Below are 19,073 nucleotides of genomic sequence, written 5' to 3'. Positions count from 1 at the left end.
GAAAACTTTTCTTTACTGACTACGGGAATGTGGCCAAAGTGGAGCGATGTGACATGGATGGGCTGAACAGAACAAGGATAATTGATTCAAAGACAGAACAGCCAGCTGCACTGGCACTAGACTTAGTCAACAAATTGGTTTACTGGGTAGATCTTTACTTGGACTATGTGGAAGTCGTGGACTATCAAGGAAAAAACAGACATACTATCATTCAAGGCAGACAAGTAAGTACAATTCTGTTAGAAAATGTAGCTAAGTTAATGAAAAGAATGGTATCATACTAGGAAGAAGACCCAAAAGTTGAATTTCAATGTTGGAAATTTCTTACAAAGTCAAGGTGTAAAGGGCCGTAAAAATTATGATGTATTTCCTATATGGGAAAATGTTCTTTTCACAGTACGTTCCATAATGTCAGAGATGCCTCCACCTCCCTCCTTTGCTCTATTAAAAGCAATTCACACCAAAACAAAAAACAACAAAAATAGAACAAAAACAACAAACAAAAATAAAAGTACCATACTAGTAAGAAAGGTGTTGGAATAGGACAGATGTTTTGATGTATTAAAATTAAAACTTGCTAAAAGCTAATTTAAGTAGTTTATTCATAAAGAGCTAGACTATCCTCTATCTCGTGTGGCCCTGGAGATACTTTGCTTACAAAAGCAAATGCCTGCTCACAAAAGTATTTTTATTAATTTAATAGGCTGGACTAAATTTTGCCTTCTGATATATTCACGTACTTCCTAGAATGAGAATTCCATGAATGTCATTGAGGTCAACCAGTTTCCCATCTGTATAGGTTTTCCCTTGTTGAATTAAAAGTTTTGCAGATAACACTCAGTAAACACCTAAAGGACATCTTTCAGTAGAAATAAGCCTTATTCACTAGTGTACTTCCTCAAATTCAATTTTACCTCGGTGATTGCACTAATTTCATGCAAGATTCTTATTGTGGGAAGCTGAAATACATGAATCTCTTTTCTTCCTTTTGTAATCTGAGAACAAATATTCTATAATTATCCCTTAAGGGTACTTTTCCTTTCTAATCATTTTTTTGACAATGAGATTCTTTTTCCTTCCTTGACAGACAAGCAAATGCACTAATCAGGGTAATAAAAATGTTCAATATTAGAGATGAGGCCAGTTTTTTCTCTCTTAATTTCACATGTCCTAAAAACCTTGATTTTTTTTTTTTTTTGAAAGCCCTGGTAATGACTTTCAGAGGATCTAATTACTAAAATGATTATGATGGGGCCTTCTTTTCACCTATATGTCATGAGGATATTAAACCTTGAAACAAGGATAAGAAATTCAAATGATTCTCCTCATGACTACTTTTATAAAGTTTTTTAATATCTGAAGCTTTTAATTGTTCATTTTTTTCCATTTCTATTTCCTATGTTTTTTTTTCTATTCCCTAAACATATATTTCTCTGCCATTAAGTAATCCAACATAGATAAATTTTTCAAAATATTCAGGCTATAGGCAAAATGGTCTATCCACCACTGTAAGCTCCTCCCACATCTGTCAGAGGTAGCAGAGCAAGAAACAGTGTACTTACTTTATGGGAAACAGGCTCTTCTGAAGGAAGACACGGGGTCAGGGAGTAATACGATTAGATCTTTACCATGTGAACATGTTCTCTACTCTGCCCAACGGCCCCCTCTATGATTACGCTTTCTTTCCTGAATGTTGAAGAGCACTGTAAATATGCCATAAATCACACACTCCTAGATGAAATGCTCTAAACTTCAGGCAAAACATGCATGATATTAATGGTGTTGGGATAATACAGTACACTTGGAATTTTTATAGGAAAAAGTATTGCTCAAGTCAAAATTGGACCATAGATTTATCTAGTGAGTATGATGTCAGCTTACGTGGAAATGATATTAGTAAATAGACACATGACACCCCCACCCCTTTTCTCTGGTGCGTGCACACGTGCACACACACATTAGGGAATAACCCTTAATTAGAACAACATTATTATTTGGGCTTTAACATGGAATGATTCTCCTTGTTAATTCCTGTCTTTGATTTCTAGACTGGACATGAAGAAATGAGATATGATCACCACCACCCCAAAAACAAAAAAAACATGCAAGAGCCAGTCTTCTTTTAATTACAGTTCATATGAGAGGACAAGAGATAGTAATAATGAGTCACATAGGTTGGAGAGATAATAAATCAAATGCTTTTGCTTAAAGTACAACATTTATAAAATTTCCTGCTTAAAATAAAAAACTTGGGGGCACCTGGGTGGCTCAGTGGGTTGAGCATCTGACTTCGGCTCAGGTCATGATCTCACAGTTTATGGGTTCAAGCCCCGAACCGGGATGTGTGCTGACAGCTCAGAGCCTGGAGCCTGCTTCAGATTCTGCATCTCCCTCTCTCTCTGCCCCTCCCCCATTTGTGCAATGTCTCTCTTGCTCTCAAAAATAAACATTTAAAAATTATTTAAAAAACAATTTAAAAAATTATAATTTTGTTCCATAAAATATCTTACAAACCATACATAGTTTTTTTTCAAATTCTCTTAACTACATTTCGTGCTAAAACTGCACTAAAAGTGCACTATAATCCCAGAGAATTGTGACAGATTTTTTTCAACAAAATCTCTAGAACAAATCAAATGATAGCCTCACCCTACCCCGAGGCAGAACCATTGTAAATCAAATATAATACAAGGAATACTCAAATGCATTGTGCACAGCTTGTAGGCATTTGTATGGGAAAATCAGTAAACCCATTCTCTCTCTGCTTTACTAGCAGCTTTCCGTGAATGCAACTTGTCCCTATCTGCACTCAGTCCCCAGGACCTCTGCTAAGGAGAGTTTGCTGTTAAAGTGTCATGGATAGCAAAGCAAACAGCTCCATTTCTGTTACAAATATGCTTTACCAAAAAAAAGTGATTTCTGAGTAGAATTTTTTTTTTTTACATTTATTTAAATATGTTGTTTCATTATTTATTGTTTTCCATGCTGGGGCAATTATTCATCTAAATGTAACATGTGATTTAAACATTTTTAATTAAAAAATGGCACCTGGGTGGCTCAGGCTGATGAGGCTCCGACTTCACCTGAGGTCATGATCTCAAGGTCCCATGATTTTGAGCCCTATGTCAGGCTCTGTACCAAAAGCTCAGAGCCTGGAGCCTGCTTCAGATCCTGTGTCTCCCTGTCTATGCCCCTCCCTCAATTGCACTCTGTCTCTCTCTCTCTCTTTCTCTCTCTCAAAAATAAAATAAAAACATAAATAAGATGAATTTTAAAAATGGGATTTTGAACTTATAAAATAAATTTTCAAAGGTGTTTTCTCATCAGTCCATACAGCCAGAGCTACACTGTTTTAAATTCCATATTTCCCAACTGTATGAACAAACAACCCCTAAAAACATCTGAAATTTTATATAACAGTGTCTTAAGCACATTATTGAATACGCTTGGAAGTTTGGTTCTCACTATCCTTTGAAAAGTAGCTACTAAACATGTTTTCTTAATGAATCATGTATAAAATTCTTCATACATTCGGAACTGCTTTATCTACTATTGCATAATGTTTTCTATTCAGAGGAAAAAATTTAAATTAGTGAAGTGTTGAATTCTTGAAGAGAAAATAAATGATAAGATGTGTGTGACTCTTCTATGGGGATTTTCCACAGTAGTAAATAGCAATCAGTTTTTCTTTCAAGTTAAAAGCAGCATAATTAAAAATCATAGTTATTTTTGTTCCTCCATATAGGTCAGACATCTTTATGGAATAACTGTGTTTGAAGACTATTTGTATGCAACCAATTCTGATAACTTCAGTGTCATAAGGATAAACCGATTTAATGGCACTGATATTCAATCATTAATTAAAATGGAAAATGCTCGAGGAATCCGAATTTATCAAAAAAGAACTCAACCAACAGGTAAGACTCAAGACTTCTTCATTGCCTTTATAATGGTGGGTTGAATGGGGAAATGGTCCTTGTGCTCTGTATGGAGTTAAAGTGGGTGAGTCATAAATTCTTTTTGATAGCAAAAGTGTACATGTCTGCTTGATAAAATGGAAGAGCGCTCCCTGCACAAGTCTAAATGACAAATTGTTCAGTTCCTAGTGAATTGTTTCTACAACCATAGAATTGAAATGATGGCTAGATTTAGATTCAGGAAAGAGCTTTCAATCATCATGTGTGTAGACAGGGAACCCAGATACTAAGATGCTAAGGATGTTTTTTGGTATCATTCTGAAAGACAAATTTCAAATCAGGTGACTTCCTTACAATATCTCTTCAGTTTTTATTGTAGTCATTTGGGTCTCTTAACTTTTCCTAATTATTCTTTAATACAAGTTAATTAAAAATAACTTTTAATGAGAAGGCTATAATGTTTCCAAGTATTTCTTAGAAACACAAACTAGTTATTTTTGCATAGTAGGTTAATGATGCTTGTTCATCAATACAATTTACATTCAGTCATATATAGAATAATGTAACGTGCCAGAATCACCACTCCAAATTTTCATCATCTTTTTGTGCTTCAAAATGAAACTAATTTAGAATTATGTAAACACTAACATAGATTTAGTTGAGGCAATGTATTGTCACAAATCTATTTACAGTCAATTTAAATTTGGGATTCTGTAAATAAACATTATTAGAGTTTGATGTTAGTATACATTTATTTGCTAATTATTCACTGAGCATTTACTATGTGCCAGGAACTGTTGTATGTACACTGGGACTGTAGCAGTAAATAAAACAGACAAAAATTCTTGCATTTATGATATTTGTATCCTAGTAGAGAAGACATATTTTTAAAGGGATCAAGTATATTAGAAGATAATTAGTGCTATAAAGAAAAAATAAAGCAGATAGGGCATTTCAGGGATGGGGGTACTTTACAATTTTATATTGAATGGTTTGAGGAAGTTCCAGTGAACAAATGAAATTAAATGAAGACTTGAAGTAATTGAAGGAGTGAGGCACAAACATGGCAGGTAGAGAGATGAGCAGGCACAAACACCTTAAGGAAGAGCGTGTTTAGAGTTTTCAAGAAACAGCAAGGAGATGTATGTGTCGAGAGCAGAGCAAAAAAGGGTAAGAGAAGTAATAGGGGAGGTTGGACAAATGAAGGAGGACCATAGCAAGTAGGGTCCTCTAGACATTTGCAAAATCTTTTCCTTACAGAGATGAGGATTCCTTAGGAAGCATTAGACAGAGTCTCATGATATGACTCACTTTTTAAAGCAATCACTGTGGCTACTATTTTGACAAAAGGCTATTGGAGACAAAGGTAGAAGGTAGGGGTATTTTCATTTTGAAAATAGGAATACAAAATGAACATGGCAGAATTTTTAAAGCATAACCATTTTAGTATTAAAAGAAAATTGCCATGTTATTTGTCACAATCTCAAGTAAGTGATGATCAAAAAGAAATATAACCACAATAGTATATAAAATCTTAGTGACATTATTCCTACCACAGCCTTTTTTTCTTTGACTCATCTTTTTCTCATTCTCTTCATATGTCATGGGGTACTTTTTTTTTCTTTTTGTAACTTCTACACTCATGAAATGTTCTCTTCCTCAATCTCTACATGCAAAGTAGCCTCTACATTTTGGAAATTACTCTCTCTCTCTCTCTCTCTCTCTCTCTCTCACACACACACACACACACACACACACACACACACACACACACATTCATTTTGTGGTAGGGTTCTCAATATGGCAGTTGACTCAAAATTGAAAAAAACAGTGTTGTCTCAGCACTTCTTAGTAAAGATAGTTCCTGAATCATGTTTCTTCCACATTAAGTGCCCACTTAATGGATTTCAAAAGAAATCCTTTCTCTGCTTAATTACCTAACCTGGCATATCTTTATAGTATCTTTTTATATTTGTAAGAAATAGGTATTTTAAGAAAGAACAACAAGCGTGAATCAGAAATACCAAGTTACTTTTTGTGCCTACATGTAAACAGTTTGATATAAAAGCAGAATTTTTTTCGATATAACCTTAGGAGGGCTTTGAAAAATTCCTACCTCTTCTTTGATGAAGTTTAAACTCTTTTTTCCAATTGATTATGGTAATAAATCATAGGGTATAAAGATTTGGGGGAGGATTCCCTCTTCATGCACTATAAAAGTTTCGACATACTGATGCACATAATTATCTTGTCTTTGGAAATTTTCAAGTGTGCTGTTTTTTATTTGTTGTAGTCAGAAGCCATGCATGTGAAGTGGATCCATATGGAATGCCAGGGGGATGCTCACACATCTGTCTGCTCAGCAGCAGTTACAAAACACGGACCTGTCGCTGCAGGACGGGCTTCAACTTGGGAAGTGATGGCAGGTCGTGCAAAAGTATGTTGTTAAAATCAAACACTTTGCCAGCAGCTACTGCTTCAGAATAGGTTTTTTTAGTATTAATTAGCTATGTCAACATCAGCAATAACATAAGACTTAACAGGTGGAATTTGCCTACACAATGTACCAGCCATTTTTCCTTAGTATTTAGGAGTTTTGTTTTTGTTTGTTTTGTTTTGTTTTTGTGAGAATGTAAATGAGAAACTGAATCAGGCTATAGAGTCAGTAAATTTATGAGTCCCTGGGAAATATATTTCAGGGAAGATTTTTAGGAAGATCTTTCTTTAATTCCCTAAAGAAGGTTTTTGGTCTAATGAGCCTGAATTATTGGTTGACCATATTTTCTCTTATCTGAACCAAGAAGCTGCTCCTAGTAATAGGTGTATTGTTTAGTCCAATAAAAATCCACATAAAGCAATGTTTCACCTTATCCAGCATCACTGGGGAGTGAAATTCATTTCATTATTTAATTTTCCAGGTAACTGGAGCTATACTAATTAAATATCAATCTCTTTAACAATTTTATTGAAAAGCTTTCTAACAGACTTATCTTTGCTTTATTTTTGAGATATGCTGAATAACATAATTGTTCTTTATTTAAAAAGATAATGAATAATTATATGCATGACTTTTGCAAATTTAGATTTTTGCCCCCATATCAATTAAAGTCTTTACTTGGAGTCTTCATAAGCAAATAGACTAGAATGGCCCTTGTAGGAATGGTGTCCCTGTGGAGATTACTGTCTGTTAAATGTCTCCCAAATACCATAATTTTTAAAGTTATGATGACTGCTTTTTACAGTGTCCATTGTATCTCCATTTTGTTATAACAATGGCTTTTTATTTCTGTCAGTGTTCCTTCTCTGGTCACTGTCCTGCCATGTCTTTGACTTTCTTGTCATTGCTTACTGAGGACTATGAAATTAGATCACTAAATTTGTTATAAGTTAAGTCCAAATGGTTTGAAGTAGTAGTACAAATACTTTTAAATCGACAATCCAGGAGGCTCTACTGTGATAAAATATATGTCTTAGTATTTTGTTTTCATTTCTAACTTTGTATTAAATGCTGGATTTCATGTTCAAGATATCCTCTGGATAATTGAAAGTTAGGAGACTCAAGACATGCAAAGTTGTGCATGCATGTGTGTATGTGTTGCCAGCTTTTAAACTAGTGTGGTTACCACTTGAAAAGTGATGGCATGTCACACAAAAATGCAATCATACTCATTTATACGTGCATATTTTCATGCATACTCACATAAATACATATGTTTGGAGAAAAACATAGGATGACAATTGCATAAACTTCAATCACCCGTAATGTAGTGTATCAATCAAGGCACATTTACATTAACAAAGACCATTCTAGCTATTTTAAGCAGAAAATATAGATGCTTATACAATCATTGAAAAGTCTGAAGCAATAGCTCCTAGACTCAGTCTTCAGAACATCCCTCAAAACCACTATCAAACTACCCTGGCTTAAAACCAGAAAACTGTCACAATCAGAAGCTTGGGCATCAGGAAGCCACAATGACCATGGTTAAGTCCAAAAGTCCATCATTTTGGTTGAGATCCAGGATCTCCACAACTTGCATCAAAGCTATTAGCGCCAGATATGTGTCACAACTGATAGTTCCTTACTGGCAAACAACACAAAACACAACAAAACTAAACCCTCTTCCTTGCCTTTTGATATACACAAAAGAAGAACACTAATGTGGAAAAATTCAATTTCTCCTTTAGATGAATAATGACAGAAGTAACAAAGGCAGCCTCATTTCCACATTCCACACTTGAGCTAGTACATCTGATTGTGGTACTTAAAATCAGGTCCATCTCTATTTGAGTGTCTCTGAAATGAAGTTTTTAGTTTCAATTGTCTTCTAGTGTCTGGACAATGTCAAGTGTCAAGACACTAGAAGAGATTTTAAAGTAGGTATTGAATGACTGAAATAAGTAGGTAAGTAAACAATGGGGACAATGGCTACTCTTATTTAAAGCACACACACACAAACACATACATTAAACAAATGAAGTCTCATGTTTACCAATTACCAATTAAAACATTAATGAAAAATGTTATCAAAATTTGATATAGTGAAAACAGTATTCTAATGCATTGCTAACAGAAATTGGAAATTTATGTCACTGTTGGAAAGACATTTGATAAAACATACAAAGACATAAAACTGAATGTATCCTGTAAGAAATTATTCCTCGTTTGACTGTAGAAATTCATTATAAAAGTATTTGTAATAACAAAGACCCAGAAACAATCTAAATACCCAGCAATAAGTAAGTAGCTGACTTATCATATTGCCTCTCTAGCATGGAACATGTTGCTGCCATTGAGAGTAATGTTTTGAAGACCTTTTAATGACACAATAAAATATCATTAATTTAAAAAAATGAGGTAGTAAAATGCATATGTAAGATTCCTATTTTTTTATTTCATTGTTTTTTTAAGATTCCTATTTTTAAAAACAAAAGTATATGTGCACGTAAAATTTGTAGGAAATGTCACTTTTGAAATAAATACTCACTTTTAAATAATATGTAATATTATTATTAAAAGATATTCTTGGGGCACCTGGTAGCTCAGTTGGTTAAGCATCCCACTCTTGATTTCAGTTCAGGTCATGATCTCATGGTTTGTGAGATAGAGCCCTGTGTCAGGCTCCACAATGAGAGTGGGGAGCCTGCTTAGGATTCTTTCTCTCCTCTCCTCTCTTTCTGCCCTTCTACCACTTGCACTTTTTTTCTCTCTCAAAATAAATAAACATTCAGAAAAATAAAAACGGTACTTTTGAAAATAGATACAGTGAGAGACGGTGAAGGCAATGAGGAAGATGGATGTTAATATTCTTTACCAGTAATTCCATTTCTAGAAATGTATACTTAGAGATCATCATAAAAAATATATAAAATTCTAGGTTAAAAAAATGCTTATCTCAGTATTATTATAATAATGAAAAGATAAAATCAACCCTAGCGAATAGTTTGACAAATTATCGTATAGGATACAGATCATACTCAAAGAATGTGAAGCTTAAATAATGGATCAACATGGGACATAATTTTGATGCTAATATTGAGTAATAAAAGCAGAATATAAAATTGTCCTCTTATATATAATTGTGCATTAGAAAAATTAAGTTTGAAATAGTCACATAAAGGAATATAATACAACAGTGTAAATGAAAAATGACTACAACAACCATGGATGAATGTCACAAATATAGTAAAAATAAAGATAACTCAGAGAAGAATTCACGCATGCAATTCAAACATGAAAAATCATGTTTGGAATACATACCACATATAGACTGAAACTTGCAAAAAAAATCATGATAAACAATATAAATCGGATATTGGACATCTCTGAGATGAAAGGGGAATAGGAATGAATCCCTTCCAGTGTTCTGGAAATATTTTTAAGATGTGTGTGGGGTACATGCAATTTGTTTTATTTTTCTTTGTAATAAAATATAATAAATATGTTTATATACATTTAATATTCAATAACACTAATTTTGAAAGAAAACAAGGGAAAGAATATATAAACTGATAATATAGTTTGTATTGAGAGTGTTGAGTTTATGAGTAATACTCATTTTTTCTTTTTTCTCCAGATTTTCAATAGGTTAGTTATTTTACTTTGCTAACAAGCTGACTTATGGTACTGTCATCCAATGAAACTGAATCATTTGTAACCTCAGTTTTATTTATAAAACTCAATGTTTTCCCTTTTATATAAAAATATTTTCTTCAAATTATGTAGACTAAGTCAATTGCTCTCGCAATTGAAGAGCCTGGAATATATTTCCATATGAAAGTCTGTAGGAGTCAGTTCACTCTATAGTAAAAGCTACATTGAATTTGGCATTTTTAACCTGGGGAATTCTTTTTGTTCGGGGTGTTTGTTTTGTTTTGTTTTTATAAGGGCTTCATTGTACATCAGAGTTACTGGAGGACAGCATCAACCTCTAACATTCTTATTAATATTTTAAAAAAAGTGATGTAACTGACATTTTATTTCAATTCTTAAACAAATAAATCATTTGTTTAGGCATCTGTAATATATTCACATGCAAGTGTGTGATACTGTGTGAATCTATTTTTTTGCCTCTGACAGCCTTCCATGCAGACTCTGAGGAGGGGTGTTTTAAATATTGTAAAGTTTGTAGCATTGTCAGACATAATGAATGCTACAGTTTGTATCTACAGAATGTGCTAGATTGTAATGAATTGTAAAATTAAATGTGCCGGATGTTTTAATAAATGTCCATTTTACTGTTACCAGTTATCCAATGATCTGTCATGTTTTTGCTATACAGACAGTTACAGACAAAAGAATAATTAACTAAATATAACCCATTCACGGAAGTAATTTCGGTTTTAATTAAAGTAATGCAATTAGCTGGTCTTCTTGCATCGAGATACATTTGGCATATTTTAGAGTTTAATTTTTGGTATTGAATTTTAAAAAAGCTAATTGTGCCAGTTAATTAAACAGTGGCATTATGCAGTATAAAGAAGATTAGGCAGCATCAGTTGTTTATGTTTGTAATCTTTCTTCTGCAGGACCGAAGAATGAGTTGTTCCTCTTTTATGGGAAAGGACGCCCAGGAATTGTTAGAGGAATGGACTTGAATACCAAGATAGCTGATGAATACATGATCCCCATAGAGAATCTGGTAAACCCTCGTGCTTTAGATTTCCATGCAGAAACCAATTATATCTACTTTGCTGACACCACCAGTTTCCTGATTGGCCGGCAGAAGATAGATGGCACTGAGCGAGAAACCATCCTGAAAGATGGTAAGTGACAATGTGTAATATTGACATCAAACTCCTCGCAGATAAAGCACTGTGAAAGGATAAATCCAACATACGTAGAGCTTATTTTAACCAGAACCTAAGTTGCTATTTATTTAAAAATATTTGTTAATGTAATTTTCTTCAGTAACATTATTTCTACATTTTTTCACGTACTAGTGTATTAAAACCATCATTATAAAATGGAACTTGGAATTGTCCAATCCATGTTAAACATTACAGGAATTAAATTACATTATTTATTCACCTTTGTGGAAAAGGCAGATTTTCAGTTATATGTCTATAGTGCTCTATGGCAGAACATAAGATTTAACAGGACATTAGAACTTGTGTAATATTTGATTCTTATAAGCATATTGGTCATGTCATTCAAAGTGCATTAAAGATATCAATGTCCCACTGTCATTGCATTTCTTGCATATTGTTTCTTACTTTATAAATCATTAAAATTGAGTTCTCTAGCGATGCCCTTGAAATATCTGTAGTCTCAGATAAACTTTGGACCTAGTTTTACTTATAGAAACTTTGTACCTAGTTTTACTACTTATATGCAACGATATACTTGCAAACATCTATGTATAAACTTTGTTAAAATGGTTTATTTTATAAATGTCATGGCTTGGAAACAACCAGTCAGGTAATTAAGTAGTGTAACTTTGGTATTAGTAGAAAATAACTTCAATAACCAAGCAAACCTTGGGGCGCCTGTGTGGTTCAGTTGCTTAACTGTCCACCTTTGGTTCAGGTTATATTTTCATGGTTCCTGAGTGTAAGCCCCACATCAGGCTGGGGATTCTCTCTGTCTCCCCTCTCCTACTTTCTCTCTCTCTCTCTCTCTCTCTCTCTCTCTTTCTCGCTCTCTCTGCAGATAAATAAACTGTATTAAAAAAATGATCAAACCAAGTCTTTGACTACTAGTCACTTTTAAACATGTTCACTAATGATTCAGGGATCATGTTTCCTCACACATACAATCTATTTACTTCTTAAATATTTTAAACATCCTTGATTTAGAGAACCTTAATTATATGCTTATTATATGAAGAACAAAGTACTTACTAGCTATCTCGGGAGATAAAAAGAATTTTAAAAAGTGACCACTGCCTTCAAGGAGTTCATAATCTACCTTTGGATAGAATATAAACACATAAAAATGTAAATGCTTTGCAGCATTTAATAAGTTCAAAACTGGCCCAAAGAAATACATGATTCATGGAGAATGTCCATGTGGTGGGAATCCACAGGGAGGAGGAGATATCTTTATGTGATTATTCTTAGAGAACTTTCTGTGCAGGAGGTGATGTTTGGGCTGGATCTTAAAGGAAGAATATTATAAGGGAGGGAAAGATATTTTGGAACAAAGAACTCCATTGAACCAAGAAAAAAAAAATATGTACTCCAGAAAGAGGATGAGGTGAACTTCAGTGGATCACTTAAGATTTTAGTCACAGGGAAGAGGGTCCGAGGAGAGGTGGACAGTGGAAGGTGATTAAACAAAAGACCTGGGATATGAGGTGAAGGGGCTTGGATGAAATCCTGAGGGGCTAAGAGGAAGGCAATGCTTTTGAGCCAAAGAATCATGTGAATGAAAACATATGTTTTAGGAGAATTAAACTGGAGGGTGGAGTGCAGAATGAATCAGAGAGGAAGGAGAGAAAATAAGAGCAGAGACACATTAAAATTATTTACAGCATGAGTGGTAATGAGTGGTGGTCTTTCCTGTCTTTTAGTGGGAACAGGGAAGCATAAGGAGATTATTCATTTAACTCAGGTTCACTTTAAATCAAACCTTGAATGATAAAATGTACACTTTCCACGAGTGACAAATGAAGTGTTAAAATGAAAAATCTCCCTGTTTTTGTTTTTTTTTGTTTTTTTTTTTTTTTTGTAGTTTACTGATTAAGGCACTATGAAGCCACCATAGCATTTTTAGAGTTGCTAATTAGAGTTAAGATTTTTATCTTAAATTGGACATGGCAGAGGCTCTCTGCCTACATTTCTTTGTAGTGTGATTTCACATGATGGAGAACTGACAATTTTAGAAGGACAATAGACTTTCACATTCTGTGTCAGGAGATTCATTTGGATTGCTCTGATTTTGAACGAGAAATTTTCAAGAAATAAAATGTAACATAGAAGGGTCTTGGTTTCCTTTAAAAAAAAAGTCAGTTCCTGTGCTGTGACTGAATGTTCCAGTTAATAATTCTAACTTTGATAACACTATCTTATCAGTGACATTGGTGCGTCTTTGCATTTCAGCACAGCAACAGAGATCAGCTCTAATAGCCACTTGACTGCCAGGCACATCTGTACATTGTTGTTTTGGCAGTATGAAGGTTATGAGAACATTTTGTAGATTTCACACCTGAAATATACTTAACATTTTGATATTGCTGTGCAAAGACTGTTTCATACTTTTTTCTTAATCTTTCTCCTCACCATTAAAGAGAACGATAATAGACATTATAAGATTAAGATGTCAAAACAGAACTTACATTTGGCAAATGACAATTCATCATTCTTAGAATCGAAACAAAATAAATTCTATATGTATTAACTAATTTAGCTAGACTATCTATCCACCATCCAACCTGAAGACTAGAGGTAATGCTTGGTTTGACAAATTATTTTGTAAACTTGGTAGAAATTCTGAATCTCAGATATATTTGTATAGTTTGAAGTACAAGGCTATAAAGATTTTGCTGTTTGTAAATAAAACATCAATATCTTGAATATCTTTCATGTAAGCTCAGATCCTTTCTATAAAGAAAGAAAAACAGCATTTCAGAAAATTCCCATCTCTATTTATTCTTTGATTTTTTTTTTTCTCTCAGAGGTTGATGGAAAACTTCCTAAATGTGGTGTATCCTATAGTCTGTAGAATCTTGTGGGCTGAAACTGTAGCTATAAATAAAAGATAAAGGACGGGCACCTGGCTGGTTCAGTTGGTTTAGCCTTTGACTTCAGCTCAGGTCATGATCTCACAGTTCGTCGGTTCGAGCTCCACATTGGGCTCTGTGCTATCAGCTCAGAGCCTGGATCCTGTTTTGGATTTTGTGTCTCCCCCTCTCTCTGCCCCTCCCCTGCTCATGATCTGTCTCTCAAAAATAAATAAACGTTTAAAAATATTTTTAAAAAAGATGAAGGAAAATTGTCCCTTTGAGATACTTATATCTACCTCAATACGTACTGAAAACATCTGTGAAATAAAGATATATTAATGATGTAATTAAAAATAGACTTCCATAAAGACAAATCTGTACCAATCTGTAAGTTTTTTTATTCTCCAGAATTCTTGCCATAATTTTGTAAAATTCATACTATTTATTTTAATTAATTATTTATTTATTCATCCAGTCAATAAACATCCAGCAAATGTCTTTGCTGGGCCAGGTGCCATTGTAAATGATGGGACTATTGCAGTAAACAGGACAAAGCTTTATATTTAGTTTGTATCTAAATAGTAGGAAGCAGATAATAAACACACACATAAATGAACAAGATAATAATAAGTGCCATAAAGAAAATAAAGTAGGACACTGTGGTCAAAAGTAAAAAGAGATATCAACAGGAGGCAAATTTAGACTAAGTGGTTAGTGAATTTAATTACCTATTCTTGCTAGGTATAATTGTTATACCATCTAAGAGAACAAGATGGATATTCTTTATAAGATCAAATTCACTTTTATCTTCTTGGGTGTCTTGTCCAAGATCCATTTTTCATTGCAGGATGAATTATAATTCTCAGCAGAAAGGAAAAAAAATAGAAAACTGATAGCTTACTATTAAATTTATTATTGTATGCATTCTGTTAATGCAGTACTTGTTTCTAAACTGTATAAATTAATTCTACTGGGATATGTATATCCAAATAGAAGACATGTTAAAACAATCTTTCATATCATTCCATATCTTTAAAGTACTAAAAAAAAAAACCACTCAAAGCATTTTTCCTGAATTTGAAAGTTATTAATGCCTGAAGCTATAACAGAAAAACTGTAATTTCAAAAGCTCCCATAATTTAACTGGAGATTTGAGGTCACCAGGTTTGTGGTAATTTGTTACAATAGCCAAAGGAACTAAAAGAAAGAGTGTGCTCTTAACCACTTTATATATTGGGGGAGTCTCTCTCTCTCTCCCCCCATATATATACATATATATATACATATATACATACATACATATATCATGGTGGGTTCTATTTGATTGAGATCTGGAGTAGGTACATGTTTCCACACCTCAGACTCTTCCTTTAACTGAAGGTATTTGCAAAAGCCTTTAAATTGGAGAATAAAGAATAACTTTGGACAGGATTGCAACATAGGATGTCTTTTCTGATAATATGAAGAGAAGTGTAGCCAGGAGGAAAGATGAGTCTGTCTGTGCTGAACATATTCTCTAAATAACATGTTTGAAGATAATCTGTTGACTACCAAAGCATAGTACCTTATTTGTGTGTTTGCTTGTCCAGCATCTGAAGGATCTTCAGCTCAATTCTATCCCTGGCATCTCCATTCTTCCTCCATGGATTTTAGAATCAGTTTTTCCAGTTTGTCAGTTTGAAATATATGGTATTATACCCGGGGCATGAATTATTTTTCATCATTGTAAATCGTAAAATACTCACTACCAGAACCACCACTGCCAGCACCACCCACACCCCCATCCCCCCCACTACCCCCCCCACGCCCCACTCCCCACTCCCCACACTTACACACAAATGACGACCAACTTAACACCCACTTCAGAACTCCAGAAACATTTCCAGGCCTCTCTTCTAACTGGTCCTAGGGCACCTACTTACAACAGATTACAGGATATAATCTGTTCCCAAAGGACACCAATCTTAGTGTAAGATTATCATTTTCTAGAGATCACCATTTGTTCTTGGATGTCAATGAACTTCACCATTGTATAATGCTGTATGAATTTCTGGTATGTCCTAAAGGTCCATTGTGTATGTGTGTGTGTGTGTGTGTGTGTGTGTGTGTGTGTGTGTGTGTATTTTATTTTTAGTCCGTGTACATAACATAGTATTATATTACTTTCAGGTATACAATTAGAGTGATTTAACATTCTCATATAATTCCCAGTGCTCATCAAGATAGGTGTACTCTTAATCTTCACCTATTTCACCCATCCTCCTATCTACCTCCCATCTGGTAACCCTCTGTTGTTTTCTATAGTTAAGAGTCTGTTTCTTGGTTTGTCTCGACTTTTTCCTTTGTTCTTTTTTTGTTTTTTGTTTTTTGTTTTTTTTGCTTTATTTCCTAAATTCCACATATGAGTGAAATCATAGGGTATTTATTTTTCTCTGACTTGTTTATTTCACGTACCATTATACTCTCTTGCTCTATCCATGTCATTGCAAATGCTAAGATTTCATTCTTTTTTATGTGTGAATAATACCCCATTGTGTGTGTGTGTGTGTGTGTGTGTGTGTGTGTGTGTGTGTGTGTATGTGTGCGCACATGCATCCCATCTTATTCATCCATTCATCTATCAATGGACACTTAGACTGCTTTAATAATTTGTCTATTATAAATAATGCTGCAATAAACATAGGGGTGCATATATCCCTTCAAATTGTATTTTTTTTTTATTCTTTGGATAAATACAAGCAGCATGATTATTGGATCATTAGGTAGTCCTATTTTTTTTTTTTTTTTTTTTTGAGTAGCCTCCATACTGTCTTCCACAGTGGCTGCACCAGTTTGCATTCCCACCAACAGTGCATGAGGGTTCCTTTTTCTCTACATCCTTGCCAATACTTGCTGTTTCTTGAGCTTTTGATTTTAGCCATTCTGACAAGAATGAGGTAATATCTCATTGTGGTTTTGATGTACTTTTTCCTCAAGATGAGTAATGTTGAGCATCTTTTTTGTGTCTATTGGCCATCTGTATGTCTTCTTAGGAGAAATGCTTGTTCATGTCTTCTGTCCATTTTTAATTGGATTATTTATTTGGGTGTGTTGAGCTATATAAACTCTTTACATATTTTGGTTACTAACCCCTTTTGGATATGTCATTTGCAAATATCTTCTCCCATTCAGTAGGTTGCCTTTTAGTTTTGTTTGTTGTTACCATACTGTTTTGATTAGTACAGCTTTGTAATATAACTTGAAGTCTGGAATTGTGATATGTCCTGTTTTGTTTTTCTTTTTCAAGGTTGTTTTGGCTATTTAAGTTCTTTTGTGATTCCATACACAGTTAGAATTGTTTGTTCTAGGTCGGTTGATATTTTTGTAGAGAGTGCATGAATCTCTAGACTTCTTTGGATAGTATAAACATTTTAACAATATTTGTTCTTCTAATCCATGAGCATGGAATATCTTTCCATTTGTGTCATCTTGAATTTCTTTCATCAGTGTTTTATGGTTTTCAGAGTATAGGTCTTTCACCTTTTTGATTACGTTTATTCCTAGGTAATTTTTTTTTTGGTGCAATTGTAAATGGGATTGTGTTCTTAATTTCTCTTTCTGCTGCTTCATTATTAGTGTATAGAAATGCAATAGATTTCTCTATATTCATTTTTTATCCTGCAATCTTACTTAATTTATTTATCAGTTTTAATAGTTTTTTGGTGGAATCTTCAGTTTTCTATGTATAGTATCATGCCATCTGCAAATAGTGAGTTTTACTTCTTTGTTACCAATTTGGATCCCTTTTATTTTGTTTTGTTGTCTGAGTGCTGTGACTACGACTTCACTACTATGTTGAATAAAAGTAGCAAGAGTGAATATCTTTGTCTTGTTCCTGATATAAGGGAAAAGGTCACCATTTGTTTTTGAATGTCAGTGAACCTCAGCATTGTATAACTCTCTAGGAATTTCTCGTGTGTCTAACGAACTAATTTTATGGTGATGCAACTAACATTGAGATATCAGTAATGAATTTTGTTAGAAAGTTCCCATGTACTTTAAGGAGTGAGTATGCCTTGGAAAACATTTTAAAATTAAGAACAACCTTTTACTCTCTGCTCTTAGATTCCAGGTGCATATCAGTCTCATTTTTCTGACATTGACTCTGAACTTTCTCATAAGGGAATGCTCAAAGATTCTGAGAGATATAGACTCTGACCAACCATTAAAGAAAATAATGGACACATTTGTCAGTCATCAGACATTTCCTAATTAAAACTGCTAAGAAGAGATTTGTGAGCATTTGCAATTCCTGAGATTTTAATAGATATTGCCCCACTGAGTAGCAAGGTTATAGCCTGTTAGCACGTACTAACTCTCATTGTCTGTCAATAAGATGTTTTTGTTTCCAGAATTCAGTGGAGATTTGAGTCCGAAAATATGGGCTCAGTTTCATAGTTAATTTGCAAACATATATTTCTCATATTTTTTTATGTTTCTCATGGAGTATATGAGATATTTGGGGAAAAAAAAAAACCTCTAAGCGAATATATATGTCTTCTGTGAAAAGTTGACATGAATAGAAGTAGCTTGAAATCTGGATTCCAAAGTACGTTGTCATTAAAAAAATGTAATTGGCCATGTGGCTAATGAATTTTGGTGAACACAAAGATATATTTCCCCTTATTTATTTCCACACAACATAGGCATATATACCTAGGCATAAGCATGGACAAATGTGTGCTACTTGTGCTGCAAATGCATGCATACAATGAACCACAAATACATGCATATACATAATAGCTGAGATAGCTCTAGAACTTCTATAAAGACATATCTTATCTTGTAAATTCTAAATTGCTGGTAAGATCAAAACAGAGAATGTGAAAATACTTGGTAATCTCCAAAATATATTAGAGTATTATTACAAATATAACCATTATATCAATAGATATTCTGATGAGTATAATTTTTTGCATATTTTAACTAAATTTCCAGTTTTCATGATAAA

The 19,073-nt window shown here is 33.7% G+C and overlaps 1 protein-coding gene across 1 annotated transcript in view; it reads left to right on the top strand.

Annotated features, from left to right (window-relative positions):
- Positions 1 to 19,073, top strand: part of LRP1B (LDL receptor related protein 1B) — a 1,882,572-nt gene that overhangs the window by 1,079,173 nt on the left and 784,326 nt on the right. The window contains exons 8-11 of the mRNA XM_042948663.1: positions 2 to 224; positions 3,746 to 3,917; positions 6,211 to 6,354; positions 10,947 to 11,183. Coding sequence (XP_042804597.1) covers positions 2 to 224; positions 3,746 to 3,917; positions 6,211 to 6,354; positions 10,947 to 11,183 — 776 coding nt within the window. The remainder of the gene's footprint in view (position 1; positions 225 to 3,745; positions 3,918 to 6,210; positions 6,355 to 10,946; positions 11,184 to 19,073) is intronic.

This window comes from Panthera leo, chromosome C1, assembly GCF_018350215.1.
Source record: "Panthera leo isolate Ple1 chromosome C1, P.leo_Ple1_pat1.1, whole genome shotgun sequence".
Taxonomy (NCBI): Eukaryota; Metazoa; Chordata; class Mammalia; order Carnivora; family Felidae; genus Panthera; species Panthera leo.
Note: the sequence above shows the minus strand (reverse complement) of the source record. Positions and strands in the feature narration are given on the sequence as shown.